We start from the raw sequence: 26,809 nt of genomic DNA, 5'->3' as shown, positions 1-26,809 counted from the left end.
CTCTTTTTTAAAACATAAATTAAAAGGATGCATTTGGCAAATCAGTGACTACACACCATGTAAGGGAAGGCCTTAGTCATCTGCTTTGGTGATAATACTACATCTGAAACAGCAGCTGCATTTGGGGCTGTGGTAGTCTACAGTTATCTCCAGAATAAAACTGATTTCTGTAGGGGCCAGTCTGACAAATTAAACAGTGCTATGATAGAGACCGCCACCCGTACATATTTTAGATCTTAAGTGGTGGCACTAATCTCTGATATGCTCTCCACACACAATGTGATTGGCCATCATGTAGTTGTGAGTGATTGGCTGATCCTTAGAACCAAAGGTCCACCTAACGATAGGAGTATCCCTGCCTTTTTGGCTCCTTTTTAGAAAATGCAGTTCTAATTATTCATTTTCAGGAGGTCTTTTAGAGATACCTATTTTATGTTAATCACCAAAAACACAAAACGATGGTGAGTTAGATTAAGTCCTGACTTTAAGGAGCTTATATTCAAGAAATTAATACTAAATTCAGACTATGTCAAAGCCTCCACTGTCTGTCTTTCTCCCAGACATCAAGATTAATTAGGTTTGATAAAATTAAAAATAAAAAATCAGGTCATTCTTTAATAGTCTAGAATCAGTGTAGTTCTCAGAGAAAATTATAAAACGGCCAAAGAATTTCTTTCCTGAGGTCTCTGGTCTCTCCTTTCTATATTCTCTCCCTCTTGGGTATGAGTTCTTGTCTATTTCAAACACCCAGTGTCTCTTTTTCTTTCCATAATTTACCCTTCTTATCAAAGCCTGTTTTTAGAGAAAGACCTGATAAATATATTTCACTCCCATCAGTAACTGATTAACAGCTAACTGCAATATAATTCCCTCTCAAGGATATTTACTTTTCAACACTAAACAGAAACCTGAAAGTAATGCAGTGAGTCTTGAGTGTCATTTAATGAGCAGGGAAAAATTTGTGGTTGATTAGAAACTTTGATACTCCTCAAATTAATCATATCATACAAGTGGTCACCTACACTACCAATAAAACAGGACAAGACTGGCCAATATTTCTTGCTAGTGCTTTCTAGTTTGGAAATTCAAATCTTCATAAGAGTTAGTAAAAGCAAAGTACTCTGAAGTTTTTGTTGTAAATGCTAAGTTGTTTGCCATTGGCATTGAAGAGAATTGTTCATCGTTAAAGACCATCTGAACAAATGTCACTTCAAAGTTTTTTTCTTGCTTATTCTAGGTGACTTATTAAATTGCTGTAACAAAGAAGTAAATATACCTGTGCATTTAGCTCTTCACAGAACTGTAAATATTAGAGGTGTCTCAAGGTAAAACATTATGTACTTTAAAACATGAGATTAAAAATTTTTCCATAATCGTTCTTTGTTTTTAAGAAAAACATATGGAGAATGCTGTACAGGACTCTTTTCTATTTCTTTAAGCATATTAGTATCAACTTTAGCACTAACCCCATGCTTCCTCCCAGTTCTGGCAGCAAACCACCTTCAAATGTGGTAGCAGGATAGTTAGAATATTTGTTGATTCAGCCCTTAACCTCCCTGGGCTACAGAGATTGCCAAATAGTTGAATTTTGGATGATGTTCTTGGTAAATGGGACCAGTTGTTTACTGTAAAAATGAGCTGAGACCACTAATCACAGAGATACCAGAAGTGGCCAAGCAGTGGGTCCTCTTTTTCCACCATGGTGGTCTTCATTAGAGACAAAGACCAAAGTTTATTTGGAGAGTCTGCTCATAAGTGAAGGCGTGCTTCTAAATGTCCATTTTAACACTTAAGTGAACTTAACTGGAATGAGGCTGCCTGTGGCCAGCTACGTTAGTTGAGTAGATCTTAGTGCTAATGGATTCCCTTCACTTAAACCAGTTACATCTTTGGTATCTTTTATCAAGTGAGTTTGGTTGAGTAATTTGGTGTTTTTAGTTGTTACTCAAAAAGTAGTGCTGAAAGAAAACATGTGATTAAATCAGTCAATAAAAAATTGTTTCTTGAGTTCCTACAGTGTGCAAGGCTGTGCCTAGTGAACACTGTGGGATATATATAAAAAGAATGTGTTATCCATAATTGGGGGAAATTTACAGCCTGCTTGAGAAAGACAAGATATATACATATACTGTTAATAATGGTAATGGCATCATGTGAGAATTAAATAAATAGTTATTATAGTTCAGTGTTAGTACAGAGAGTTAACGCAAGATAGAAGGATTAGGGAAGGGGTCTTGGTAAAGATGGATCTTGAATTAGATTGTTGATGAATAAAGGGCAGGAAAAGGGGAGAGCAGTCCAAGCAGGGTAAATCACATGAGCAGAGCTGGACATCTAGGTAATATGCTTGGTGGATTTACAGACAGTGAATAAAACTGGCTAGCTGATGCAGATTTCTTGTGTTGGTTTAGAGTGACAGATAAGGTTATAAAAGTAGATTGGTGCCAAATTGCATAAGGCCTTTGATTCTAAGCTATGTCAGAGGCACAGTATTCAGTAGCTAGGTAGTCAGGCCTAATACCACAGTCGTATTGTGGAAAAAAATATGGAATCTTCCCCTTCATCTCCCAAGTAAACCAGCCAAAGTTTTATTGATTTGCCTGGTTTCTGTCCATAACAGTCACAAATTTCTATCCTTTCATACTCAGTAGAAGTGGCAGTCTCTATAACTGTTATCTGAAAGGGGATGGAATCTTCTGCCAACCTAGGATGAATCTTAGTACTATTAGTTACTGTTAATAATAGTACTTAGTACTTTTGTTACAATGAGGTAGACCTGAGGCTGCTCACCAGATTGAGGAGGAAATCTTTCCATCCAGAGGAGAGTTAGCAACAACTAGGGCAACTGTCTTTGAAGATGTTTCCTGTTCCCAGTACTTGGTCTACAGCCATCTTTCCCAGTTCCTCCTTTTAGCAGGCAATAAAGTAGGGGACGATTTATTGCCTGGTTGACTGCACAGTTTGGTCAAATTCACTGCCAATTCCCATTAAGTCTCCTCATATCCTGTTATCATCTGGTGAAGCCCTTATACTTCCTCTTACAGAAAGCTGTGTCTCCATCAGTATCCCGTCCTCATGACCTGAACCGTCAGGGACTGTGAAGGATCTGAGATTTTATCCTGTTTGCAAGCCAACAAGTTAGCCTGACAGTTTCAAAGATTCTGGTAGAAGACACAAGACTCCTGGGATAGAGACAAACGATAGTTTATTACTCTCAGCAATAGTAGTTTCTGGAGTATCAACATTTCTGCACTGACTCACTGAGCTTCAGTTCTCAGAGGGTGATATGAAGAGAGCTGGATGACCTTTGCATATACAGTGGGTTGCACTTCATAAGAAGAACTTGGAGCTTAGGGAAGCTGAATCTTTTATAATGGACAGCTATAAAAAATAATGGGTTCCAGAAAAAGACATTATTATATGGACAGTAAGTGTTCCTGCCTTTTGCTATGGGGGGAGACACTATCTCTATGTTTACTATACAAAATTCCCTGAAAAGAGACTGGTATGAGAAATGGTAAGTACCTCATTTGCGTAATGTGCAGAAATTCAAGAGACTATGGAGAATTGTCTCCAGCAGCATGTTAAGGTAAATGTTGGAGGTATAAAGATGAGTAAGATACATTCATTTTCCTCCATGAGCTCACATTATATTGGAATAAACACATCCATAATTATAATATAGTGCAATAAGTACTAAACAGCCATGTTAACAGAGTTCTGTAGGAATATAAAGGAACAAGCTACTGATTTTGACTAAGAGGAACTATGAAAGGCTTCGCAGATCATGATACATTTGAGTTGGTAACAAATTGTATGATGAAGGAACCTCGGGGGTGGGGGTAGTTAAGAAAGACTTCTGAGAAGCATGGTTGCTTGATCAAAGACGAAGACGTAGTAGGGACTTACCAAATGCAAGCAGAGGGCAAGGGCATTCCAGAACAGATATATGAGGAAGCTGGGTGTATTTAGAGAACTGCAGACAGTTCAGTGTTTTAGTCAAGTCTGTTTCCATTAAAAATGACAGAAACCTAACTCAAACAGTTTTCAGCCAAAAAATCAGGACTGGCTAATGTAGTCAGGAAGTCCAGCAGTGCATGTGCCTAGAGGTTTAGCTAGATACAGGAGCTGGATGAATGTAATCAAATTACTCTCATCTTCTAGCCTTACTTATCTCTGTTGGCTTCATTCACAAACATTGTGGAACAGGTGGCTCTTGGCAACTCTAGGCCTATATTGCTCTAAGAGTTAGCAATCTTAGCAAAAAGAAAGCACTCTTCTTTCTGTATAGCTCCAGCAGAAATTCTAAGGTAGGCTCCAGCCAATCTGACTGGGATTGCATGGTCATCTTTAAGTCAATCACAACAGCCATGAAACAGGAATACTGTAATTGGCAGGATTTGGATCACCTAAGGGTGTAGGTGACCCTATACTCCTAAAAACTGGGATGGGGACCAGAAGCACATGCACTGCAAACTGGGGAAGAGAGTAGTTCCCCAAAGAGATGGTGAGCAGATAAAAAGGAATGCTCTCTACATTTCACATTTTTGGTGCCCAATATCTGTATATACCCTTCTTCCCACTTACACAGGTTTTAAAATGCCTTTGGTAACATAGTGCATGTGGCTACCCACACAGCTGAAAATACACTCTCCCTTCTCCAAAGAAAGATAACCCAATGTATTGGTCAATTATTGCTTACAACTCCAAGGCCAGGTTCTTTGGGTAAGGTGCATTCTCAGTGAGGCCCAGATACAGGTCTACATCTCAACTAATCAGTATATGATTTTAGAAAGAAAACAAGATAGCCACACTATTCATTCCATTTGGAAAACGAGAGAATGAGAAACAATATAGAGTGGCCCAGGCCCAGAGTTGTGTATTTAAACCAAACGTAGGCGATTGATACATGACAGTTCCTCATAACAATATAAATCAGCTTTTTAAATCACCCAACTTCCCACTCCCTGCCACAAACTTACACACACCGAAATGAGGAGAATCTGAGGTAAAGAGTCTCTGGAATATATCATACATTCTATGAAACCAGGGAATATCTTCATTCTCTAGTATGTGTTCAGTACCAAGAACAATGCCTGACACATGGTAACTACGTGTTAAAGGAATGACTAGATATTCTTAAAGATGCTCATAAGAATTCTAAATGAGTCACGTATATAGACAATGAGTACCTAAAATGATATTTATCTAAAGGTAAATATCAAGTCACAGTCATGTTATTATCTCCAAAACATTTTGAAATATGAGTTTCACTGATTTTTATCTGGGGACAAGTTTTCTAAGGTTCTTTACATGGTTGCAAGCTATTGTCTACCAAAAAGCAAGTGGTTATCTAAAACATCCAATACCAATTACCTTTTTGCTTTACAGTTTTATTGAAGTATAATTTACATATAACAAAACTGCCTATAATTAAATTGTACAATTTGATAATTTTAGACATATGTTTAACTTGTGAAACAATCACTGAAATCAAAATAGTGAACTCATCCATCAAACCCCAAAATTTCTTTGTTTACCTTTGTAACCTTTCCTTTCTGTCCTTCATGTTCCCCCTTCCTCAGTCTACTACTGATGTGCTTTTTGTCACTATAGGTTATCCAAACTTAAGTATCAAATAATGGTCAAAATAAATTATTTTAAAATTATAAGTTTAGTAATTTTCTGTAGATTTCAGTAGAATGAAACTAGGCTTTGCAATTGACTTTGTAGGTTTTTTTGAGTGACTTCAAATATACTGTAAATACTATTTAAGCAAAGTTTTATTTAGAAGAGAGTGTGTATGCTATGTCATAAAGGATTTTATTGTCTTTGTGGATTTTCTCTGAGTTTTTAGAATGTTACATATAAACGGAATTTAGAGTTCAGCTGTGCTATATTTGCTGCTTAAATATATAGAATTACAAAAGGGAAAATATATAAATAGCGATAATCATTTGCAAAGATTTTTAACAGTATCATAATGAAAAAAATCTGGTTTTGATGGCTTTTTAGACCTAAAACAGCAAAAGAGAATGAAAGTGAGCCAGATACTTAGATGAATTCTCTATTCTGCATTTATTTTTCCAGAAGCTCATATTTTCTATTTGTGGTTTTTTCAGAAGACAGAACAGTTCCTTAATTTGCAGTTGCACACTGCCCTGTGCTAAAGTTTAGTTTCTATAGTTTACTGGGAAAGTGAATTTATTATTTTTGTCCTTTCAAATATTTTTTTGGCATTAACTTTTGGATAGATTATTCTCACTCAGAAAATGTCATTTAAATCTTCTTTTATTACTTTCCTACTTGGACTCAGTATATTCCCGACATGGCATGTACTTCCACAAATGCTAAAGAACAAAAATCTTATGATTGTTTTTTGGATCCATGTCTCAAACTAAATTCTCTCCTTACAGAACCTCTCTCCCTCTGGATGCATTCATTCTTGTTTGCATATGAAAAATTTCAATCCTATCTATAGAAGCTATACTAGTTGGTTATTTTTTGTTGGGGTGGAGTTGTTTGCTTTTTCAGACAAAGGGTAACTTTTGAAATTGCGTAATTGAAAATATAATTATTCAAATAGAATTTGTTTTTAAGTTGCTCATCAATTCAGGCCATCAAATGTTTGTTGAATGTACTGGATGCCCAGCACCAGATGAGGCTTTGCATAACTTTGCCCTTTAGGAATTCATAATTTTTATGTTGCCCTATCTTAAATGGTTTATTAATTTTATCTTTTCTCAATATGACTATTTTTCAAAGGAATATATTCATCTCTACTTTGTTCAGACTTATAAACTACTCAGAAGATAAATTTAAGCCAAACCATATTGAGTTCTTGTGTATTTAATGCACAGTGTATATAAAAATCAATGAAAAAACTTGAAATTTTTCATGATAGTTAAATGACCTAAATGTCACTCTTATCTATCATAACAGAGTATTTAAAGCTATATTATAAAATATCAGAAAAACTTAAATTTCCCCAAATATGTACTTTATTTTTAACCTATTATAATTGAACGTGCTATTACCTCCAAAATAATACAAATTCTGAACTTCACTGATTTCATCTGGGGCCAAGTTCAATGAATAAATTCTACTTTCTCTCTAATGGTCTTCAAATCATTACAAACTGTTGCCTACCAAAAAACAAATGATTATCTAAAACACCCAATACCAATTAACTTATTTTTGTATAGTTTTGTACAGGTATAATTGAGGTATATTATAATATAATAAGCTGTATATTTTAAATTGTATAATTTCATAATTTTTCATGTACGTATAACCTGTGAAACCATCACCAAGATCAAGATATAAAAGGTATTTGTCAAACTCAACATTTGTTCATTTTTTGTAATCCCTCATTTTGTTTTTCTGCCCCCACCCTTCCCAGGTTGCCACTGATCTGCTTTTTGTCACTTTAGATTAATTTGCATTTTTCTAAAGTTTTATGTAAATGAACTCATATAGTATATACTCTTTTTTGATCTGGCTTCTTTTACTTAGCATAATGCATTTGAGATTCATCCAGTTTGCCACATCCAGGTTGTTACATCTTACCAATATACGATAATTAGTTTATTCACTGGATTTATATATTTGTGGATTATTTATCTGTTTACCATTTTTTAACTATTTTTTTAACTGGAAGGACTATATATTTCAAAATAAAACAGACTTACCATTCCTATTAAAGAAGTACTAATGTGCTCAATGTATACCATAGAGCATCACATATTTATTCTGTTAGGAGCCTCTAGCTTCCAGACTTCTGACAGCTGCCAGAATAAGAATGACAATATTTTAGTTTTATGATTTCTTAGGAAACTAATGGAATCTGCTAGTGCTTTCGTTCCCAGGTTTTGCTTTAAAAATGCATGTGAACTAGGCTCAGCCTTTAGTGATTAGAGAATAATAAAACGTTTTTACTGGAAAGGATACTGAATCACTCTTCTCAGTGCAGTAAACAAATGTTAGCTGTCCAAAAATAGAAGACACATTTTTACTTATTATTTTTAAAGCTACTTGAGTTTTCTGCTTCTTGATAAAAATTGGTGATTAAACTATTTCTATTAAGAAGGCACCACATGCAAGATACAAAATCAATACACAAAAAAAGTCAGTTGTTTCTATACACTAATAATGAACTATCAGAAAGAGAACTTAAGAAAACAACCCCATTTACAATTGCATCAAAAAAAAACAAAACAAAACCCTTAGGAATAAATTTAACCAAGGGGGTGAAAAACCTGTATGTTGAGAACTGTAAGACATTGATGAAAGAAATTGAAGGAGGCACAAATAAATGGAAAGATATTCCATGTTCATGGATTGGAAGAATTAATATTGTTAAAATGTCCATACTACCCAAGGCAATCTACAGATTCAGTGCAATCCCTACTACAACTCCAATGGCATTTTTCACAAAAATGGAACAAATGATCCTAAAATTCATATGGAATCACAAATGACCCCAAATAGCCTAAGCAACCTTGAGAAAGAAGAACAAAGCTGGAGGCATCGCACTTCCTAGTTTCAAACTGTATTACAAAGCTCTAGTAATCAAAACAGTATGATATTGCCATAAAAACAGACACATAGATTACTGGAACAGAAGAGAAAGGAAAAAATGACCAGAAATAAACCCATCCACATGTGGTCAGTTGATCTATGACAGAGGAGCCAAGAATATACAGTGATGGAAAGGTCAGTCTCTTCAATAATGGTTTGGAAATATTGGACAGCCACATGCAAAAAAAAAAATGAAACTTGACCCCCTATCTTACACTATACACAAAAAATAACTCAAAATGGATTAAAAACTTGAACATAATACCTGAAACCATAAAACTCATAGAAGACAACATAGGCAGAAAGCTCCATGACATCGGTCTTGGTGATGACTTTTTTGGATTTGACACCAAAAACACAGGCAACGAAAGCTAAAATAAACAAGTAGGACTACATCAAACTAAAAAGGTCCTGCATAGCAAAGGAAACCATCAACAAAGTGAAAAAGCAGACTATCAAATGGGAGAAAATATTTGCAAATTACATATCTGATAAGGGGTTAATATACAGAATATATAAAGAACTCATACAACTCAATAGCAAAAAAGAATCTAAGTATTATTCAGCCTTAAAGAAAGGAAATCCTACTATTTGTAATAACCTGGATGCACCATGAAGGCACTATGCTAAGTGAAATAAGACAGAGAAAGACAAATGCTATGTGATCTCACTTTTATGTAGAATCTAAATGAAAACAAACACAAAAAAACCTCATAGATACAGAGAACAGATTGGTGGTTGCAGGAGGCAGGGGTCAGGTGGGGAAGGTGGGTGAAGTGGGTAAAAGGGGTCAAAGGTGCAGACTTCCAGTTACAAATAAGTCATGGGGAAGTACTGCACAGCATGGTGACATAGTTAATAACACTGTATTGTACATTTGAAAGTTTCTAAGAGAGCAGATCTTAAAAGTTATCATCACACACACACAAAATTACAACTCGGGTGTACATCTTTTAAAACTGTAGCTTAGTCTTGTTTGTTTTACTCTTGTGTCTTTCAGTCTACAGGTGCTCCTTCCATTGCCTTTTCCCCACTTTATAATTTAGTTGTTGAAGATCCCCAGCCATTTAACCTGTAGAGATTCCCACAGCCTGGATTTTGCTGATTATAGTCTCATGGTGTAGTTAAGCATGTTTCTCCCTCCTCTGTATTTCCTGCAAATTGGTAGCCACATATAGAGGCCTAGCCAAGGTCAGTTTCGCTTGTTTGTTTTTGGCAAGACTATGGGTGATATTGTGTTCTTTCATCAGGAAGCACAAAATGTCTATCATCATTCTGTGATGTTAACAGTTGTGATTCCTCAACTCCCTACATACATTAGATCATTTAGGGGATTGCAAAATGGAGATATTCTTGTTCTTTCATTTCTTTTTCATTTATTGGCTGGAATACATCCCCTAATCTACTATTTAGTTAGTTGTGTTATGGTATGTATAGAAAAGGTGGAATAAATGCTTGATTCTTCACCTTTGTTTACCAGTTTTGGAAATAATGAGTTGGCTCTCTTTCATCTGCTAAATGTGAATAATTTTTTGTTGTTGTATCATTTTGAACTTCTGAATTTAATCATATTTGACCTGTTGCAATCCATTGCAATTTTTGTCCTTACTGAAGTTCATATTGTCCCATTTCTGGCTGGTGAGATCCTCTTCAAGCTCCCAGAGTTCTTTTAACGTGACTCCAGGTTTGATACCTTTTACAGCTTGCTTTCTAGTATGACAAGGTATTCCAGGCTCAGCTGGAGAATGGACAGGAATTATGAATTTATCCATGAGGATGCTGTGAACCAGTGGTTGTAAACTGGTACTGAGGGGCCAAAAGTAGCCACCAGCCATGTTGTCCCTTTTTATTGTCAAAAGAAACAAACAAATCATTATTCAAGAACAAAAAAAATCAATTTTTTTTAGCATTTACTATATGCCAAGTGTTGTACTAGTTTCTGGGAATATGGTGGTTAATAAGAGATAAAGCTGCCCTTAGGGAATTTACAATCTGATGAGGAAAACAATACAAGCCAAAACACTATCAAGTAAATTTGTAGGACCCTAGGATGGTGTGAGTCTTAGAAGGGTCCTAACTCAGGGTATTGGAGGTCAGAGAAAGATTTGCAAGTAATATATTATTTAATCTCCTATTTAAAACTTAAGTGTTCCAGGTGAAGAAAGATAAGGGAAAATTACTCAAGGCAGAGAAGGTATAGATGAACCTGATTTCCTTTAGTTAGAATAGCCATCAGTATGTCTGTATTAAACATATTCTGTTCCAGAACTTCCAGATATCTGATCCTGTGTCCAGTCTTTCTGTTAACCACTGCCTTTTCTCTTGCCAGAAACGACCACAAGTAATATTTTTCTCCACAGAATCCAAGTTTTAAATTGGAGTCATTTCTGTCCTAATCCAGACTGGATAAGTTGGTATCACTTACTGTTGATTTTTTCTTTTTTTCCAAGATGAGTTTTCCAGAATCAACCTTGCTATTCCATCTTACTTGTTAGCATTTTAATTACCATAATATTTACCCCTCCAATGAACTGTCTTTTCTAGCTGACATTCATACTTAATTGCAGCCTTCTTTACTTTTAAAGATATGATTCTTGTACTTGTCCTACTTTTTATTCCTTTCTCCATGTCAGAAGGAAACACTGAAACAGCTTATCTGTGACAAAATACAAGGAAAACTATAATTATTAGCTTATTATCAATATTGAAACTGATTATGATGAATTTCATTCTAATGTATTATTTCAGTAAGAATATCGATCTAACCATTTTGGAGCAACACTGTTGGTCTTTTCTCAGCACAGATTTTTTTGACACTTTGGTCCATTTCTATTTCTTGAGAAAACTGTTTTAGACTGCTAAAGTATAATTTCTGAAAAGGTAAAATTATGATTTTCAGGCAAATATGAAATAAACATGGGTTAAAGATTTTATCCAGTTTGTTAATTAGTGATGGAACCAGTAAGATGTTAATACAAATTCAAAGAACATTGAGCTATTTATAGACAATTGAATTTGGGAATGTTAGAGTAAGATAGTTGAGTTTGATACAAAACTGATTAGTATCCTGTATGTTAAGCTATATAACCTTTGAGGTTATTGTTTTTTTCACCAAACAGAAGAATTAGCATATAGTTAGTTAGTAAACAGTGAGTCTAACAAAGTACATTCCCCTAATCCTTGGTTGGCTCTGTGTCCCATATGACACTGGAAAGACCTGTTACATATTTTTTTGCCTTTTTTTCAAGTTGTGAATGATTTTGAATAAGATTTCAAAAATCTCTTAGACTGGATTAGAGAATTTTCTTTGGGTCTGAGGATTGTTCATGAATAACTGATGAAGTAAGCTCTGTTTTAGTATACTTAGTAAGTTTTGTATTCCAATGTCAGACAACTGCCTAATGATTAATCTTTAATATTGAAGTTTTGAGGAGAATAAATCATTTTTATTGGACATCAAAGAAAGACAAAGGGAATTTTTATATGCTTAATAGATTTAAAGTAATTTGCTATGGAATAAACTCTCTATATTTTTATGTTCCCTAGGGTTTTCCTGGAGATATTGGGATTCCTGGACAAAATGGCCCTGAAGGATCAAAGGTAAGGAAAAAAAAGAAAAAGAAAAACAGAAGAAGAAAAAAGTATGGTATCTATAGTTTTCTAATGTCAAATCTCAATGAATGGGTAAAAAAATATTTTAGAAATATCAGAACATTTCTGGATATTTTTGAGCTGACTCAGTGCATTTAAAAAACCTTGTACAGCTTGTTTTGAGATAATCAGGAAGTAGTTTGCGTGTCTGGTTGTTCTTTTGGTATCATTTGTTTAATAGGAGTGTGTTTATACAGCCTCTTGGGTTCAGGTCATTGAAAATGATTTTCCTGGTTTGGTCTAGACTTAGATTAGGGTGACAGTATTTGCAAAGCACATAAATAACTGAAAAAATGACTTCTTATAAGAGGTGAAAAAAATTAAAAAACCCAAAAAGCTATATAGCCTACACTAAATGGATGAGAGTTCTCTGACCACTAAAACCCTTTAGGGCCTATTAAATACCCACTGATTAAAATAAAAGAAAGCCTATGGTGTTCTGGAATTTATATATAGCACAAACTACCTGCAGAAACCTAATCATTTGTAACTTCCTTTACTGTTGTTGTGTATGTATACTAGAAATTATCCATAGAAAACCTTTAAATACCAAGCTTTGCCAAGCAGGCTGACATAGCATGAGCATTGCAAACAAATAAAGTATTGTGATTAGACACAGAACAATGAAATAGCCTGAAGTTTGGAGAACTGGCAGGTTATGAAGTATAGCTGCTGTGGAAGGTTATTAGTGTGAGTAGAGAGGAAGTGTTAGGGGATGAAGCTGGAAAGGATATTAATATAGCTATATTTGTTAGTGTACTATAGTGTCAAGTACTACAGTACTGTAGTAAATGTTTTACAGATATCTCATTTAATCTTCACACAGCTTTATGAGGTAGATTTTATCCCCATTTTATAGATAGTTAAGTTATTCCCTCACAGTCACATAACTATCAGGTGACTTAGTCAGGATGCTAAACCAGACATGATTTCAAAGTCTGAGCTCTTAACCACTTAGTTTGGGGATTAAATTGTGGGGAAGGTTTAAGACCATGTTGAAGAGTTTCTACTTCTACCATGGGCATCATGGAGTAATCAAAGATTTTTAAGTAGTAAAGTGGCCTAGGTGATTTTTGTTTTAAAAAAGATACCTCTTATGTCAGCATGGAGGATGGTTTAACAAGAGAAAAAATGAAGGCAAAGAGATGAGCTAGAAAAAGCTAGAAAAGAAGTTAATAAAGATCTGAAGTGAAACAGAACATTCATTCAATCAACAAATACTTACTGGCTGCCTCTTATGTGACAGCCATTGTGCTAGACCCTAGGGCTACAAAGATGAAAAGTCCTGCTCCCTACTTTCAAGAAACTTACAATCTAGAGAAATATATGCAGGAAATCCTTTATAATAACCATGTGAATAACATATAATATGTGATACTGTGTGAGTATAGGGTTAGGGGACTCAGATTACATTTTGTAGAGAAGGTAGCACTTGAGCTGACATGATGAATGAGTCGGAATTTGGAGACAGACAAATAAGATATATGGCATTCAGGAAAAGGAAACTTGTGAGAGGATGAAGGTGCAGTATTTGGAACACATTTGTAGTAAAAGTTATTCATTCTTTATGTGAAATTCAAATCTAACTGGGCATCCTGTGTGTTATCTGAAAACACTACTGGCCACCTAACAGCTCTCCCTGTACATATTCAACCGTATTTCCCCCTCCCTTTCTGTCTCCACAGAAAAGGTATTCCTCCCCCTCCCCAGTATTCAAGTTTCACATATGTTTTGTATCAGACCCTCTCCTGACTCCTGAATGACCTCATGCCATCAATTATCACCTTTATCCTGATCTCTCCTTTGACTCAAAATTTCCTATCTTTGCCCTTGAAACCATTTTCACTGCCAATGTTTTAGTTTAGGCCCTATTTATTCTTCACCAGGATTAGTGTAATAGCCCTCTAATTGTTCTTCTTGCCACCATTCTGACATTTCTTCAAATCTACATCCAAACTACTGATGTAATAATGTTTGTAAAGTATAGATTTCATCATGTCATTCTTGTACTTAAATTCTTCAGTATCTCCGTAGCTTCCAGGTTAAGGATTATAATTCTTTACTTTTTACACAAGGTTCTTTATGACCTACTCTCTCTCTCTAACTCTGTTGTCACCTAGTCACATCTCCCATTGCTCTTCCAAAAGCGTTACTCCAGGTAGACTATTTAGAGTACCAAACCATGCCATACTTGTTCAAATCTCACAGCTTCCTACATGCTGTTTTTTTATCTGGATCTGTGCCCTACTTATCTAGCTAACACCTACACATCACATGCCACATTGTCCAGGAAGCTTTTCCTGTTCCTCTCAAATCTAATTGAGATGTCTCTTCTCTGTATTCCTAAAAAAATCTATCAAGCACTTATCTTCATATAACTGCTGATTTGCTTATCTCTCTATTAGACTATAAGCTTTTTGAGAAAGACACTAATTGGTTTTATACATATCACAATAACCATGATAATATCCATAGCACATAATAGGAACATAATAGATATTGGCTAAGTGGATGATTGATTGAATGACTATTTAAAAACTAATTCAGAAATAAAAACAATACAACTTGGTAACTGATTAAATGAAGGTGATGGGAGAAAGAGAAGTCAAAGATAAAACTGGGACTATGACTTGGGTTACTGATGTCATTGACTTAACTAAGGAACTCAGAAGGAGGAGCAGGTTTGGAAGATGGGGAAGACAAGAAATTTGATTCTGGGTATATTTAGCTTGCGGTATCTGGTTGACGTCGAGACAGAAATAATCAATATCTAGTAGTAAACCAAATCCCAAAGTAGAAATGGTAGCATGAACGGACATTGAGAGAGAGAGGTAATATAGAGAATTGCGTTGAGAATTTCTCATATGTAATTTAGCCCCTTACCTGCTGTATACTTAGGAACCTGAACTTGATGCATATATAAACACATTCATTTTTCCATTCATTCAGTAATTCATTCATTTAACATTTATTGAGTTTCTTGTGTGTTTTAAGCCAAGTACTAAATGTGAGATGATAAAGATTTCTGAACTATGGTCCCTCCCCTTGATGAGATTACAGTTCAGAGAGAGGTTGGAAAAAAAAAATCACAAAGTATCGTAAGACGTACTATATAAAAGAGTTGGTGAAGGGCTATGAGAGCCTAGATAATTGAGCAACAGATTCTGCCTTAGGAAATTGGGAATTACTTCAAGAGAAAGTGATAATTGAACTTAATTTTTTTTTCTTCTGTAGGGTTTCCTAACTTTAAAAAAATTTTATTGAAGTACAGCTGATATACAATATTATATAAGTTACAGGTGTACAACATGGTGATTCACAATTTTCTAAAAATTAAAAAAAATTTTTATTTTATATTGGAGTATAGATGATTAACAATGTTGTGTTAGTTGCAGGTGTACAGCAAAGTGATTCAGTTATACATATACATGTATCTATTGTTTTTCAAATTCTTTTCCCATTTAGGTTGTTACAGAGTATTGATCAGCATTCCCTGTGCTATACAGTAGGTCCTTGTTGGTTATCTATTTTAAATATAGCAGTATGTACATGTCAATCCCAAACTCCCAATCTATCCCTCCCCCCGACTTTTCCCCCCTGGTAACCATAAGTTCATTCTCTAAGTCTGTGAGTCTGTTTCTGTTTTGTAAATAAGTGCATTTGTATCCTTTTTTTAAATATTCCACATATAAGCGATATCATATGATATTTTTCTTTCTCTGTCTGACTTACTTCACTTAGTATGATAATCTCCAGGTCCTTCCATATTGCTGCAAATGGTGTTATTTCATTCTTTTTTAATGGCTGGGTAATATTCCATTGTATTTATGTACGACATCTTCTTTATCTGTTCATCTTTTGATGGACATTTAGGATGCTTCCATGTCTTGGCTATTGTGAACAGTGCTGCAGTGAACACTGGGGTGCGTGTATCCTTTCAAACCATGGATATATGCCCAAGGGTGGGATTGCTGGATCATATGGTAACTTTATTTTTAAGTTCTTAAGGAACCTCCATACTGTTCTCCACAGTGGCTGTACCAATGTACACTCCCATGAGCAGTGTAGGAGGGTTCCCTTTTCTCCACACCCTCTCCAGCATTTATTGTTTGTAGACTTTTTGATGATGGTCATTCTGACTGGTATGAGGTGATATCTCATTGTAGTTTTGACTTGCATTTCTCTAATGATTAGTGATGTTGAGCATCTTTTCATGCACCTCTTGGCCATCTGTATGTCTTCTTTGGAGAAATGTTTATTTAGATTTTTTGCCCATTTTTTGATTCAGTTGTTTGCTTTTTTGATATTGTGCTTCATGAGCTGTTTGTAAATTTTGGAGATTAATCTCTTGTCAGTCACATCATTTGCAAATATTTTCTCCCTTCTGTGGGTTGTCTTCGGTTTTGTTTATGGTTTCCTTTGCTGTGCAAAAGCTTTTGAGTTTAATTATGTCGCATTTGTTTATTTTTGTTTTTATTTCCATTACTCTAGGATATGGATCAAAAAGATACTGCTGTGATTTATGTCAAAGAGTATTCTGCCCATGTTTTCCTCTAAGAGTTTTATAGTATCCGATCTTACATTTAGGTCTTTAATCCATTTTGAGTTTATTTTTGCATATAGTGTTAGAGAATGTTCTAATTTCATTTTTTTTTACATGTATCTGTCCATTTTTTCCAGCACCACTTATTGAAGAGACTGTCTTTTCCCCATGTGTAGTCTTCCTTCCTTTGTCATAGATGAATTTACCATAGGTGCATGGGATTTCTGGGCTTCCTATCCTGTTCCATTGATCTATATTTCGGTTTTTGTGCCAGTACCACACTGTTTTGGTGATTTTATCTTTGTAGTATAGTCCGAAGTCAAGGAGTGTGATTCCACCTCCTCCGTTTTTCTTTCTCAAGATTGCTTTGGCTATTCAGTGTCTTTTGTGTCTCCCTGTAAAATTTAAGATACTTGTTCTAGTTCTGTGAAAACTTCCATGTGTAATTTGATAGAGATTGCACTGAATCTGTATATTGCCTTGGGTAGTTTAGTCATTTTGACAATGTCGATTCTTCCAATCCAAGAACAGGGTATATCTTTCCAAATGTTTGTGTCATCTTCAATTTCTTTTATCAGTGTCTTATAGTTCTTAGAGTACAGGTCTTTTGCCTGCTTAGGTAGGTGTATTCCTAGGTATTTTATTCTTTTTCATGTGATGGTAAATGGGATTGTTTCTTTCATTTCTCCTTCTGATCTTTCATTGTTACTGTATAGAAATGCAACAGATTGCTGTGTATTAATTTTGTGTCCTGCAACTTTACCAAATTCATTGATGAGCTCTAGTAGTTTTCTGGTAGCATCTTTAGGATTTTCTATGTGTAATATCATGTCATCTACAAACAGTGACAGTTTTACTTCTTTTCCAATTTGGATTCCCTTTATTTCTTCTTCTCTGATTTCCATGGCTAGGACTTCCAAAACTATGTTGAATAAAAGTGGCGAGAGTGGATATCCTTGTCTTGTTCCTGATCTTAGAGGAAATGCTTTCAGTTTTTCACCATTGAGTATGATGTTAGCTGTAGGTTTGTCGTATATGGCCTTTATTATGTTGTTGGTATGTTCCCTCTATGCCCACTTTCTGGAGAGTTCTTACCATAAATGAGTGTTGAATTTTGTCAAAAGCTTTTTTTGCATCTATTGAGATGATCATTTGGGTTTTCAGTTTGTTGATGTGTTGTATCACACTGATTGATTTGCAGATATTGAAAAATCCTTGCATCCCTGGGACAAATCCCCCTTGATCATGGTGTATGATCCTTTTAATGTAGCACTTTTTTATTTTATACATAATAGTTTGTACCTCTTAATCCCTACCCCATCTTGCACTCCACCCCCTAACTTTATGTTTTAAAGTATGCATATCATACTAGGTGAAGAACACAAGATAGCTTTGTAAATCCTCTTCAGTTTGTAAATTTTGTTTCTATTAAATTTTTGTTAAGAACAATGTCAGAGAACTGAAGAAAGGCAGTTGACCTTTTGAATAGTATTATAATCGTAATCTTTAATACTTCCTTCTCATTACTTCCTTTGGTCTTAAAATTACAATATAAAAGTGGGACAAAAGATCTGAAAGCCAGACTTTTTTTTTTCCAGACATTTTAATGAATATTAATGGTTGAATTTCCAGTGGGTAGTAGTTACTTTTTATATTGCTTTGTCTAAATTTTTTCAATAAACATGAGCTTGTAGCCTCATCAGCACCAACATATGAGACTAATTGTTTTTCTACACATGACTGAATTTTAATATAATATCCTAGATGATTTAATCAAAAGAACCAGAAAATTTTAAAGGAAGATGAATATTATTTTATGTGTTATAGGTTGGGAAGGGTCTGTTTTTGTCTCTCTTTTTCGTCCTTCCTATTTGCCTCAAAATTGTTTCTAGAAACAGAAGGGAAAAGTAGAGCCAAACATACTGACCCTATTTGCATGATGTGTTTCTTTAGTTGTATACACTATGTCATGGAAGCATCTTAAAAATTCCTTTATTTTCGTATATATGTCTTCTTTAGAAAGTGGGGACAATATAAATTATTAAAGTTCTGTTTGGGTTATACAAGATGGTCATCAAAAAAATCATGTGCACTCTGTTTGAAATACATGGTTACACTATTTGCAAACCCTTCCAGAGCAATTTGGCACAGCTCTAAAGAAGCCTTTTATTTTCTCCTCATTTTCTGCCAGTTGACTAAAAACCTCAAACTAACATTGGAAACTTATGTTAACTATGGTTCTGTTGATTGTGGGATTGTGTGTGTACATATATGTGTATATAGATACAAAGCATACTTCAACAAGCCTTCTTGAGAGCTACCCAGTTTGGCAGTCTGTTTTCAAGCATCCCATAACATTAGCAAAACCACATCCGTTGCTGCTTACTGCAGAAAGTGAGTACCCAATAAATATTCTCTGTTCTCCAGTAAACAGAGGAATAACTTATTTGTTGCCATAATGGTTTATGTTGTTACTTTGGTTATGGAATTAAGGATGGTAACACAGACTGTTCTTGTTTGTTGTATAACATCCCTAGTAGGTTTTTAGAAAAAGCCTATTCGTGCGGTTATGTTACAGAATATGTGGAAATAATTTTTACACTGAGTTATTAAAATATGTTATGTGTTTATCTGTATAACTAACAGATTAGTTACATTAGTTATAATAGATCTGGTGAACTAACTTAATAAGAGAAAAATGCATTCCTAAATAGTTTTCTGAGATCACCTCAAGCCAGCCCTGAAGATTCACATTCCAAAATCAAGATTTTGTTCACAGATTTCTTATTTTAACCATTTTATTTTCCAGGCAGCATTTAGTCAGCTGAGAAATATTTATTGAGTTTATACAGCGGGCAATGGACTTTGTTAAGCAATTACTTGGAAATAAGATTAAAACATGCTCTTCTGTCTACTAGGAACTTGTAATCCACTGGAAACATGAGATTTCCACATGTGAAAAGTTGAAAAGTAAACTAGGCAGCACATAATAAATGGATAAGGAGCTCAGAGAAGAGAATAATTTGTATGGCCATTTTTCTGAGAGACTTCATAGAGAAATCGGGATTTGAGTTGGATGAGTTGGATTTGGCCAAGTAGAACGAAGGAATGAGATTTTATGCAACAGGTGCAAAACCAACACAATGATGGAGGTGTGGAAATAAACCTACCTGACTTAAAAAAAAAAAAAAAAGTTAGTAGGTAGATTGTGACTGATCTTAAATATAAAGTTGAGGAGCTTGAATGCTAATAAGCCCATGGAAGTTTTTTTTTAATTGTGGTGAAAAGCATACAACATAGAATCTATTCTCAACAAAATTTTAAGTGTACAGTACAGTACTGTTAACTATATGCATATTTTTACACAGCAGATCTCTAGAATGTTTTCATCTTGCATGACTCAAACTCTATACCCATTTAACAGCAACTCCAATTTCTACCTCCCCCAACCACTGGCAACCAACACTCTCTTTCTGCTTCTATGAGTCTGACTACTTTAGATACCTCATATAAGTAGAATCATGCAATATTTGTCTTTCTGGGACTGGCTTATTTCACTTAGCATAAGGACTTCAGGGTTCGTCCATATTATAGCCTATGTCAAAATTTCATTCTTTTTATTTATTTATTTATTTTTAAAAGCACAACATGTTTATATTTTAATACACAACCGAAATATAAAACACTATAGTAAATTGATGGCAATAAAATATGGTATTTCATTTGCATTGCATGACATATGGTTAACATCCTTAGTCATAAATGAGTGCTTAGAAACCAGTAACGAAGATGTCGATATACCAAGAGGAATGGGAAAAAAAAAAAAAAAAACCAGAAGAAAATGAAATAACACAAGTAACTAGGAAGGATTAAGCATATATGAAGATGACTGAGCTGAGCAATAACAGAATAAAAGCAATTTTTTTGTAATATCATATTACCAAAGATTAGAAATTTAACATTTGTACAGTGTTAGGAAACATACCCACGTAAACACTGGGGGACAAGATTGATGAGGTCCTGCCTATATAGTAAGGGAAAATCTAGTTTGGACTCAAAACTATAAATTTGGGATATCCTTAGTCCTAACAGTTCCAATTCATTGGAATTATTTCAACAAATTAGTTGGATAAATTTACAGTTTATATATAAACCATGTTTACTGCATAGAAAATTTGTAGCTAGTATTTGGACGCCCCAAAAATGACTTGCATATTAATTTGTTTATCAATACACCCAAAAGGATGTGCACAAAATTTACACAGTGAAACAAAATAGAATTTTGTTCTTTTTAAAGGCTGCATAATAATAGTCCATTATCCAATAGTCCAAAAACCCACATTTTCTTTATTCACTCGTCCGTCAATGAACAGTAAGGTTGTTTCCACCTATGGGCATACCTTGGAGATTTTGCAGTTTCAGTTCCACACCACTGCAACAAAGCAAATATCACAACAAATCCAGTCACACAAATTTTTTGGTTTCCCATGCATACAGAAGTTATGTTTATACTATACTGTAGTCTATTAAGTATGCAATAGCATTATGTCTAAAAAATGTACATACCTCAATTAAAAAATACTTTATTAGTAAAAAATGCTAACCATCATCTGACAATACAGGGCTGCCAAAAAGTTTCAACTTGTAAAAAATGCAGTATCTGTGAAGTGCAATAAGGTGAAGCTTAATAAAATAAGGGGTGCCTGTGTGAACATGGTAGTGCAGATATCTCTTGAAATCCTGTTTTTAATTCTTCTGTATAATATCCAGAAGTGGGATGGCTGGATCATATGGTAGTTCTATTTTAATTTTTGGAGGAACTACCATACTGTTTTCGTACTGGCTGTACCATTTTACATTCTCACCAACAGTGCACAAGGGTTCAAATTTCTCTACATCTTTGCCAGTACTTGTTATTTTCTGTTTGTTTTGTAATGGCCATCCTAACAGGTGTGAGGTGGTCTCTCATTATGGCTTTGATTTTCATTTCCCTGATGATTAGTCATGTTGAACAATTTTTCATGTGCCTCTTGGCCATTTGTACATCTTATTTCCAGAAGTATGTGTTCAAGTCCTTTGCCCATTAGTTTAATTGTTTTATTTGATTTTTGCTATTGGGTTGTAGGAGTTCCTTATATATTTCAGATATTGAACCCTGTCAGGTATTTGGTTTGCAAATATTTTCTCCCATTCTTTAGGTTGTCTTTTCACTTGGTTGATTGTTTTCTCTACTGTGCAGAAGTACTTAGTTTGATGTAGTCCCAGTAGTCTCTTTTTGCTTTTGTTGCCTTTGCATTTGGTGCCAAATCCAAAAAATCATCACCAAGACTGATGTCAAGGAGGTTTCTGCCTATATTTTCTTCTAGGAGTTTTATGGTTCAGGGATTACTAGTCTTTAATCCATTTGCTTATTGATGTAAGTGTATTTTAAGTTGATTTATGTGTATCGTGTAAGATAAGGTTCAATTTCATTCTTCTGCATGTGGAAATCCAGTTTTCCTAACACCATTTGTTGAAGAAACTACCTTTTCTCCATTGTTTAGTCTTGGCACCCTTATCAAAGACCATTTGATGGTATAAGCATCCGTTTATTTCTGGGCTCTATTGTGTTCCATTGGTCTATATCTCTGTCTTTTTGCTAGTACAAAACTGTTTTGATGATTGTAGCTTTGTAATATGTTTTGAAATCGAGAAGTGTTATTCTTTCTCAAAGTTGTTTTGGTCAGGGTCCTTTTTGGTTCCATATGAATTGTAGAATTATTTTTTTTTCTCTATCTGCAAAAAATTCCATTGGAATCTTGCTAAGGATTGCATTGAATCTGTAGATTGGTTTGGGCAGTATGGACATTTTAAGAATATTAAGTCTTCCACTCCATGAATATGGGATGTCTTTCCATTGTTTGTGTCTTCTTTAATTTCTGTCAGTAATGTTTTGTAGTGCAGGGGTCCCCAACCCCCAGGCCGCGGACAGGTACCCTGTGGGACCTGTTAGGAACTGGGCCCCACAGCAGGAGGTGAGGGGTGGGCAAGCAAGCGAAGGTTCATCTGCTGCTCCCCATCACTCCCCATCGCTTGCATTACTGCCTGAACCAAACCCCCCCCACTATCCATGGAAAAATTGTCTTCCACGAAACTGGTCTCTGGTGCCAAAAAGGTTAGGGACCGCTGTTATAGTGGACTATCTTTCCATTTATTTGTGTACTTTTTAATTTCTTGCATCAATGTCTCATAGTTTTCAGTGTACAGGTCTTTCACCTCCTTGGTTACATTTATTCCCATGTGCTTTATTCTTTTGGGTGCAATTGTAAATGGGATTGTTTTCTTAATTTCACTTTTTGATGGTTATTAGTGTATAAGAATGCAACAGTGTATTGATTTTGTATCCTGCAACTCTACTCAATTCATCTATTACTTCTAACAGTTTTCTGGTGGACTCTTTATGGTTTTATATATATAGTGTCGAGTCATCTGCAAATAGTGACCATTTTACTTCTTCCTTTCTAATTTGGATGCCTTTTCTTTCTTTCTTTCTTTCTTTCTTTCTTTCTTTCTTTCTTTCTTTCTTTCTTTCTTTCTTTCTTTCTTTCTTCCTTCCTTCCTTCCTTCCTTCCTTCCTTCCTTCCTTCCTTCCTTCCTTTCTTCCTTCCTTCCTTCCTTCCTTCCTTTCCCTAATTGCTGTGGCTCAGACTTTCAATTCTATGTTGATTAAAAGTGGCAAAAGTGGGTATCTTTTTATTGTTTCTGATCTTAGAAAAAGAGCTTTCAGCTTTTCATTGTTGAATATGATATAAGCTGTGGATTTGTCATATATGGACTTTATTATGTGGAGGTACATTCCCTCTATACCCACTTTGTTGAGGGGTTCTTTTTTAATCATAAGTGGATGTTTAATTTTGTCAAATGCTTTTTTTTACATCTATTGAGATGGTCATATGATTTTTATCTTTTATTTTGTTAGTGTGTTGTATCACCTTGATTTGATGCAGAGATTCTGAATCATCCTTGCATCCCTGGGATAAATCCCACTTGATTTTGGTGTATGATACTTTTAATGTACTCTTTTTTATTGAAGTATAGTTGACTTACAATACTGTGCTTTAGGGAGGCTGTGTCTCTGTGCACCCACTTGTGCTAGCAAGGTATAGGGAGAGTGCAAAAATGGTGTTCACCAGAACCTCCATCCACAAAGTCCCAACTCATACCTGCCCCTCCAGCAGTCACTTTAAGATTAACAAATGAATCTCCTTCACATATAGTCCAGGCACTTCTCTAACTGCTGCCTTTACACTGAATCTCAGGAAGTGTGAGACCATGCGTGAATCACTCAAAAGGAGTATCTCAGATTTCACAGCCCCCCAGTTCCCCTGGATTGAGTCCCATTGGGTTTCCAAAGCCAGATGTTTTGGGGGCCTCATTTTTTCAGTTCAGGTATCAAGGTTTGACACAAACCCCTTGCATCTCAGGAAGTAGCTCCAGACCCATGAGAGCCCTCCCTATTGTGGGTTGCTTAATGGAGGTGGGTTTTTTGGTGAAACCACATGTCTACCTCTCCTTCCTATTTAAATGTACCTCTTTTATCCTTTGTCTTGGAGGAGCTATTTAGCTAGTTCTTTTTCAGTGGTAATTGTTTTGTATGTAACAGTAGATTTGGTGTGTCCATGGGAGGAGATGCCATCTTGGACTGCCCCCCAATTGCTAGTTTTTCCAAGGACTTTTGCATATATATTCATCAGAGATATTGGCCAGTGATTTTATTTTCTTGTAGTGTCTTTATTTGGCTTTGGTATCAGGGTAATGCTGGCCTCATAAAATGAGTTTGGAAGTATTCCCTTCTCTTCAGTTTTTTGGAAGAGTTTCAGAAGGATTTACGTTAATTCTTTTTGTAATGTTTGGTAGACTTCTCTAGTGAAGTCATCTGGTCCTAGACTTTTATTTACTAGGAGTTTTTGATTACTGATTCAATCTCCTTGTTAGTTATAGATCTGTTCATATTTTCTGTTTCTTCATGATTCAGTTTTGGTAGGTTGTATGTTTCTAGGAATTTTATCTATTTCTTCTAGGTTATCCAGTTTGTTGCTGATATAAGTCTCTTGTGATCCTTTTTATTTCTGTGTCATTAGTTCTAATTTGCCTTGTTTCATTCTGATTTTATTTGAACCTTATCTTATTTTTCCTTAGTCTAGCTAAAGACGTCAATTTTATTGATCTTTTCAAAGAATCAACTTCTAGTTTTGTTGATTTTTTTCTGTTGTTTTTCTACTCTTAATTCATTTATTTCTGTTCTAATATTCATTATTTTATTTCTTCTGTTAACTTCAGACTTCATTTGTTCTCCTTTTTCTAGTTCCTTGAGGTGTAAGGTTAGGTAACTTATTTGAGATCTTTCTCCTTTTATAATGTAGATGTTTACCACCATAAAATTCCCTGTTAGTATTGCTTTTGCTGCATCCCATAAATTTTGGTATGTTGTGTTTTCATTTTTATTTGTCTCAAGATATTTTCTAATTTCCATTTTGATTTTGTCTTTGGTTCTTCAGAAGTGTGTTGTTTAATTTTCACCTAGCTGTGAACTTTTCACTCTTCCTTCTACTATTGATTTCTAGTTTGATTCCATTATGGTTAGAAAAGATAGTTGGTACGATTTCAATCTTATTATATTTGTTAAAAACTCGCTTTGTGACCTAATATGTGAGCTATGCTGGAGAATGTTTTGTGTGTGCTTGAAAAGAATGTGTATTCTGCTACTTTGTTCTGTATATGTCTGTTAGGTCAATTTGGTCAATGCCATTGTTCAGATCTTCTGTTCCCTTATTGATCTTCTATCTGGTTGTTGTATCAATTATTGAAAGTAGGGTATTGAAATCTCTTGCATTTATTGTGTTGCTCTCTCTGTATTCTGTCACTTTTTGCTTAATGTATTTGGGTACTCTGATATTGTGTGCATATTTATGAATAATAGTTATATTTTCTGGCAAATTAATGAAGAAAGTTATCATTGGTCAATGTCCTTATTTGTTTCTTGAGATAGTTTTGACTTAGTCTGTTTTATCTGATGTAAGTATGACACCCCTGCTCTCTTTAGGTTATCATTTGCATGGAGTATCTTTTCCATCCTTTCACTTTCATCCTATGTGTGTCCTTAAATCTAAATTTAGTCTCTCATAGATACAACTATGGATCTTTTTTTTTTTTTATTCGGCCACTTTAAATCTTGATTGCAGACTTTAATCCATTTACATTTAAAGTAATTACTGATCAGGAAGGACTTACTATAGTCATTTTGTTAATTGTTATTGCTTTCTGTCTTGTAACTTCTTTGTCCCTCTTACATTTCTTGCTATTTTCCTTTATGTTTCATTAATTTTTTTTTTTTTTTGCAGTGACATGCTTTGATTCCTTCCTGATTTCCTTTTGTGTATCTTTTATAAGTATTTTCTTTGTGATTACCATGGAGCTTACATAAAACATCCTATGGTTATAATGCTCTATTTTAAGCTGATAACAACTTAACTTCAGTTGCATACAAGAGCTCTATTCTTTTTCTCTGTGGAAGATATTGAGAGGAGTGAGATGATGAAAGAGGTGTTTTAGGAAGAATAATAATAGTAAATTATTGTTATGAATTTGGTGAATGCATAGGGAAGATAAGCAAAATACCAGTTCAGAAACTGTTGCAAACACTAATCAATGTACAGTGAATAAGAAGGAAATAATATTTATTGAGTCTCTGTTATGTTCCAGGTACCATTTTATTTGTTGTAACAAATAAAATTTATTACCTTATAATGCTTATGATAACATGATTCTACAGATAAGGATACTAAGGTCATGTCCCTAGTAAGCTTCAGAGCTGGAATTCAAACTCAATTTCAGATTTTATACATTTTACATTAAAATTTTTTGTGTTTCCATTGTATATATCATACAGGGTGAAGGAAATCAGAAAGAGAAAAACAAATATCATATATTAACGCATATATGTGGAATCTAGAAAAATGGTACAGATGAACCTGTTTGCAAGGCAGAAATAAAGAC

The 26,809-nt window shown here is 34.7% G+C and overlaps 1 protein-coding gene across 1 annotated transcript in view; it reads left to right on the top strand.

Annotated features, from left to right (window-relative positions):
* Nucleotides 1-26,809, top strand: part of COL24A1 (collagen type XXIV alpha 1 chain) — a 384,282-nt gene that overhangs the window by 138,715 nt on the left and 218,758 nt on the right. Inside the window, exon 21 of the mRNA XM_068540226.1 lies at nt 12,127-12,180. Coding sequence (XP_068396327.1) covers nt 12,127-12,180 — 54 coding nt within the window. The remainder of the gene's footprint in view (nt 1-12,126; nt 12,181-26,809) is intronic.

The sequence above is a fragment of the Eschrichtius robustus genome, chromosome 3 (assembly GCF_028021215.1).
Source record: "Eschrichtius robustus isolate mEscRob2 chromosome 3, mEscRob2.pri, whole genome shotgun sequence".
In the NCBI taxonomy this organism is placed as follows: Eukaryota; Metazoa; Chordata; class Mammalia; order Artiodactyla; family Eschrichtiidae; genus Eschrichtius; species Eschrichtius robustus.
The sequence above is the reverse complement of the archived record's forward strand: the minus strand, read 5'-3'. Positions and strand labels throughout refer to the sequence as shown.